Here is a 6512-nt window from a genome sequence, read left to right as displayed (position 1 = left end):
ATATCAGGGCCACAGCCAGCCTGACTTGCTGCTCGGCTGATTTGTGAGCTGCTGGCAGGAAACTTATTTGTCCTTCCTCAAGACCCATTCCCTTGCATAGGGTTGGAGCTAGTCCATTTCTGTCCCAGTATGAACTCCACAGACACCCTAGATCACCCAAGTTGTTCTCAGGTGCCTTGGGGCATGAAGGAGCGACTGTCTGATGCTGTGGCCCTGAGATCCAGTTCCTGTCACCAAAACCCTTTCCCTTCACAGGTCATGCCGGGTCGGCGCACCCTGCTGCTCACACTGGTGGGGATGCTCTCCCTTGAGTCTGGTGAGTTCTTGAGTGGGAAGAATGGGACCCTCTGAACAAGGTCCCGAGGGAAGCTTGGGAAGTCTATGCTGCTGGGAGCACCTTTCAGACTAGAACCTCAGGCTCCTCACATGTCTAGAGTGCTGATGTTCCCCAAGCCTTAGCTCTGCACCACCATTCAGGGCTCCTCCCGTAAGACCCCTCCCCATGAGCTCACCCATGCTGCCCCCCTTCAATCCTTCTCAGCCTCCCACCAAGCCTCCTCCCCCCACACCTTCTGCTGGGGACTTGGTTCCAGACAAAACATGGTGTCTCATTCCCTGTACCCACATGGCTTTAAATTCTACATTTCCACTTCAAATTTGCACCTCTGTTCCCAACTCCCTTGAGTGTGATAAGACACCACTAATGCTTACGGGCATCTCTGCAAGTACATCACACCCAAAACAGACCTTTGGTGCCTGGCCCCAAATACCTAGTTCCCCTTCCCTGGCACCTCCCATGTCCTCCCAAGTCCTCATGCCTTGGATCCACCTCATTGGTGAGTCTGCCAAAGTCTGCCAGCTCCACTGTCCACACCTGCCCAGAATCCCATGCCTTCTACTACCTTGGCCTCCACCTCCATGCCGCACCCCAGCACTATCTGTCCCTGGATACTGTAATACCCCTTGTGTGTTCCACCAGTAGCCAAGGGACCCTCTTTGAAACAAAGAGGCCATCAAGAACATCCCTACTGGAAGCCCTCAGTCTTTCCAAATCCCACTCTAGAGTTCCCACCTGGGTCTGTAAGCCGGCTTCTGTTTCTGTTCCCCAGCCTAGTTTCTTATGCTCGCCCCACTGTGCCCACCTCTGTTCTTCCTTGTAGATGGGTTTATGAATGGTTTGTTCATAGCAATGTTTGAATCCCCTGTTTGCTGCATTGGGTCAACCAGCTTGTAGCAGTGAGAGCTTGCCTTCCCTCCTTCCTTCTCCCATTTGCTGTGAACTTGGGCCACTGCTCACTGGCCTATCTGTTCTCTAGTTATACTCCAGGAGTGTACCAAGTTCAAGGTCAGCACCTGCCGGGAGTGCATAGAGGTGGGGCCCGGCTGTGCCTGGTGCCAGAAGCTGGTAAGAACTGTACAGTTTGGGGGGGTGGGGGAAGGGGGAGAGGTACTTAGAGAATGGTAAATATCCTGTTTCCTGTCAAACATGTATCCACCAATGTTAGCATCCACTGATGATTTTTCCTGAGTTGGTTATTACTATGATGCCTGCAAAATGGTGTTGTTCTAATGCCTTAAATCTTCCTAGTTTTAATAATTGGAATTCAACATAAGGCACATTGAAAGAAGCCTTGGTAGCATAGTGGGTTATGGCTTGGGCCACTCACTATCTGCAAGGTCAGCAGTTCAAACCTACCAACCGTTCCACAGGAGAAAGATGAGGCTTTCTGCTTACATAAAGATTTACAGCCTCTGAAACCCTGTACAGGGTGGCTAAGATTTGACAACACACATCTACCACCACAACCATAAAGAATATTATATAATATTATATTCACTATGGCTGTACAAGAAGCACTGGACTGTGTACCACAAGGTCAGTGGTTGGAGCCCACCAGCTGCTCTGTGGGAAAAAGATGAGGTTTTCTGCTCCTGCAAAGATTTATAGCAGGGATGGGGAACATCTGGCTGCTGGCTATATAAAGCAAAATTATGTGGTCTGGTCCTGCGAAGGCAACCACAATTCTAGCCATCACAGGAGTGCTTTAATTAAAGTTTGACCAAAAATAGCAGGCTAATTTTTAAGTTGATCATTTTGTAGGTCCTGTAAGTGACGTTATAAATTTTGGCAGTAAAAAGGTTCCCCACCTTTGACTAACAGCCTCAGAAACCCTATACAGGGTTCTCAGTGTCAGAACGGACTCAGTAGCACTTAACACCATCAATGACATATATTGAACATACATACCCTCCCTTAGATATGACTGGCCACCTCTTGGCCATCTCTTTTCTCCTGCCTGTCAATACCTAGGGTTTCTATGGGGCAAAGTGGTCAAGAGGAATGAACCCTGCACCCAGGACCCCATACATCCCCCTCAGTTTCATTGCTCCTCTAAGCTTTGATGAGTTTGGTCAGGGATGGAGTGCAATAGGAATTGAGACAGAGGAGAAGAAAGAATCTCCTTCCTCACTACTATGAGTGTGGTCCCTTGGACTTTTATTTTATTCAATAGGTTAGAACCCATCACTATCATTGTTTGATTCTGATGCTCAGATTTGGCAACTGGGGTCCCTGGAGGTCTGGGAGGTGGGTGTCTGTCCAGTTGGGCAAGACTGGTCACTGGCCCCTGAGGGTCAGCTCGTGCCACACCCATGGTGACATCAGGGTGACTTTCTTTGCCTTCGTCCTGACACTTTTGCCCCCATCCCCAGAACTTCACTGGGCCAGGGGAGCCTGACTCCGTCCGTTGTGACACCAGGGAGCAGCTGCTGTTGAAAGGTTGTGCATCTGATGACATCATGAATCCCCAAAGTCTCGTTGAGGTCCAGAAGAACCGGGCGGGGGACCGCAAGCAACTGTCCCCACAGAGTGTGACGCTTTACTTGAGGCCAGGTGGGTTGACCTCAGCGGGCTGGGCCCAATGCCCTGTGTGTACTGTTCTAGGATCTGGGCAGGCTCAGCCCTGCTTTGGGGTCATTGGCATGTGCTGGGTAGGACTGACTGTAAAGTGGGCCAGGTGAGGCCACAGGAAGCTAGGCCTGAGTATTGGTACACACTTGAGAACAAAGTCTGAATCCACCATGGCCCACTCACTCCCCAGCCACCAGTGTATTCCCCTCCACTGTCTGCTTGGACTTGCTTATGTGAGACATGGTCCCCCCAAAAATCAACCCATTGTTATTGTGAGACATGGTCCCCAAAAAATCAACCCATTGTTATTTGGTTGATTTTTGACTTGTGGCTACCCCAAGTGTTACAGAGAGCCAAGCTTAGTTCCACACAACTGTCTTGGCTGTTCTCTTTACAGAAGCACATCACCAGACCTTTTTTCTGTGGTACTCCGTGTAGGTCTTAACCAATAATCACCCAGAGATCTTACATTTGGGACATTAATTCAAAAAAGGTCCATGGGTGGTGCAAATTGCCCTCAATTACTAACCTATAGGAACCAACTCCATGGCACATAACAACAACAACAACTAACCTATGGAGTCCTGGTGTGGCGCTGTGTATTAATGCACCAGACTACACAAAGTTGTTTGAACTGCAAGGTCGGAGGTTCAAGTTCACCACACCTTGGAAACGTTATACAGGATCACTATGGGTTGGAATTGACTCAAAGACATTTAACAACAACAAACAACCTAAGGCTTAGAAGTTTGAACCCACAGTGATACCAAGAAAGAAAGTTCTGGCAAGCTGCATAAAAACCTACACACAGCTAAAAAACTCAGTGGAGGAGTGTACTTTTTAACACCTGGGGTCACTATGAGTCATAATTGACTCAACAGTAAGGTGTTTAGTTTGGGGTTTTATGCCAGAAAAACAGTCAGAGCTATTTGCATGAAACCCAAACCTCACTGGGCATCTGTACCTTACCTGCAACCCCGTGCCAGGTGGTGATGAAATGAGACAGTCCTAGGATCTCAGGACTTCTGAAGAGTGGGTGTTGGGCCAATCTAGTCTGTACCTAGCCCCCCAGTGCCTGTGCTCCATACCTCCAGGGACTGCTCACTCCTGTCCTTTCCCCGGCAGGCCAGGCTGCCAAGTTCAATGTGACCTTCCGGCGAGCTGAGGGATACCCCATTGACCTGTACTACCTGATGGACCTCTCCTATTCCATGGTCGATGATCTCATCAATGTCAAGAAGCTGGGAGGCGACCTGCTCAGGGCCCTCAATGAGATCACGGAGTCAGGTCGCATCGGTGAGGTCGGGCCAGCCAGGCCACCAGCTCAGTCCTTCCCCACCCCTTTGTATGTGCAGGTGCTGGGTCACTGGGCACCTCTGAGCTCAATATCCACAGGGAAGTGGGGTCTGCAATGTCACACCAGGTCACCAGCTCCCTGAAACTTGCTGATATTGTCCAGTCCGTCCACCTTCTCTTCCCCTTCTCCCGCTCCTTTTACTTATTCTTGATATTGCTAAATCACAAAAGTCTTCCATGCTAACTAACTATTGAAACATTAAAGAATACAAAATCATATCAATTACACAGAGTTAAAGAAAGAGTAATGCAAACCCTTCATGGCTCCTTCTCTGCCCAGCTGAAGGGGCTGAATGTACCGGCCCCTTACAAAAACAAAGACATGCACTCCTACACACAGGAATGAACACTCTCACATATGCACACACATTAATGCACACTCATGCTCCCACATGGGCATGCTCACACACATGCTTGCACACTCCCATGCACACACACTATCTCACACAGCATCTTGCTTTCTCCCCTGCCCTGTTAAGACCCCTGCTTACCTCTGCCTGCCTTCACCTCCAAAAGGCTGCCCACCTAACCTGCCTCCTGTTGCGTATCCCTGCCACATACCACACACCTCTGCCTCAGATTGTGTGTCCCCACCCCATACCACATGTCTGTCTTCATACTATGCCCACATATCACACTGGGTGCCCTGCCTCATACATACTGCATGTCCTTGCATCATACTGTGTCCCCCCATATCATACCCAGTGGCCTCCCTCACACTATGTGTCTCTTTCATGCATTGTGTGCCCTCTCAGACCACATGGCCTCTTACACTGTCCTTCTCACACACCACATGTCCCTTCTCATACTGCATTCCCTCACACTGTATGTCCCCTCTCACACCATGTGTTCCCTGTCACACCATGTCCCTTCTCACGCTGTGTAAACCTCAGGTTTTGGCTCCTTTGTGGACAAGACGGTACTGCCCTTTGTCAACACACATCCTGAGAAGCTGAAAAACCCATGTCCCAACAAGCAGAAGGACTGCCAGCCCCCGTTCGCCTTCCGACACGTGCTGAAACTAACCAACAACTCCAACCAGTTCCAGACAGAGGTTGGAAAACAACTGATTTCTGGGAACCTGGACGCTCCAGAGGGTGGTCTGGATGCCATGATGCAAGTGGCTGCATGCCCGGTAAGTCTCCCCACCACTCAGGTCTCTAATTCCTCCAACAGGGACCCTTGATGGCAGTTCTGGGTCACTAGCAGTGCCCAGAGCATCCTCTTAGGGACTCTGACCATTGTACTCACCTTCTCCAGCCTGGACCCTAAAACTGCTCCTGAGAGTGAGAGAATGAAGGTGACAGTGGGGGTACCCATATATCATCTACAGACTTAATTACAAACCACAAATTAAACTTGGGATGCAGAAAAGTCTCTTGAAGCCTAAATATGCAGCAAATGATCACCTGGGAAGCCAGGTCCCCTCCTCCTCCAGGTGACCCCCAATGACAAGGGGCATCCTCACTGCTCCTGCTCAACTCCCCTCTATGGTCCCATCCATGCGCTTCCTTACTTCTCCCACATCTTTCTGCCACACTTTTTCTTCCATCTGTGGTATTTATATCTCCATTGTTGCAATAGACCACCTGCCCAGTGTGTGACTCAGGAGCAAACTTGCCACTATAACAAACCAGTAGGTTCTCAGCTTCTCTGCCACTCCCTGGGAACTTTGTAATCATATTATAGATACATCTTTAAATGTTTTTATAATATGATGGGTGTGCTGCTAAACATAACATTTGTTCAGCCGAATATTCCAGGACACTTGAACCACCAGTTATAGTATTGCTTAGGTTATTGCGGAGGTTATGTAATATCTGATTTTGTATTTGCAATGTTTTACATTGTAATAAACATTTCTGAATATATATCTTTTCTTATTTTTATATTTTTTCTTTTTTGGGATTATTTCCTTGGGTTTTATTCCCAGGTCTGAAATTTTGGGACACTAAGGAGAATGTGGCGCTGTGGGTTATTGCGCCAGACTGCAAAGCCATTTGAACTGCAAGGAGTGTGGCGCTGTGGGTTAATGCACCAGACTGCAAAGGCAGTTGAACTGCAAGGTCGGCAGTTCAAGCTCACCAGCTGCTCCTCGGAAACCCTATGCAGGGTCGCTACGGGTCGGAATTGACTCGACGGCACTTGACAACAACAACAAGGAGAATATGGAGTCCTAGCGTAGCACTATGGGCTAATAAACTGAACTGCAAAGTCATTTGAACCACATGGTTGGTGGTTCAAG

General features: G+C 48.9%; 1 protein-coding gene across 1 annotated transcript in view; it reads left to right on the top strand.

The window, feature by feature from the left end:
• The first annotated feature begins 258 nt into the window (after positions 1-258).
• The window catches only part of ITGB2 (integrin, beta 2 (complement component 3 receptor 3 and 4 subunit)), a 21098-nt gene continuing 14844 nt past the window's right edge, over positions 259-6512 (top strand). The window contains exons 1-5 of the mRNA XM_006876556.1: positions 259-316; positions 1317-1405; positions 2713-2893; positions 4037-4207; positions 5161-5402. Coding sequence (XP_006876618.1) covers positions 259-316; positions 1317-1405; positions 2713-2893; positions 4037-4207; positions 5161-5402 — 741 coding nt within the window. The remainder of the gene's footprint in view (positions 317-1316; positions 1406-2712; positions 2894-4036; positions 4208-5160; positions 5403-6512) is intronic.

This window comes from Chrysochloris asiatica, unplaced genomic scaffold (assembly GCF_000296735.1).
Source record: "Chrysochloris asiatica unplaced genomic scaffold, ChrAsi1.0 scaffold00391, whole genome shotgun sequence".
NCBI lineage: Eukaryota > Metazoa > Chordata > Mammalia > Afrosoricida > Chrysochloridae > Chrysochloris > Chrysochloris asiatica.
This window is presented reverse-complemented; position numbering and strand designations above follow the sequence as displayed.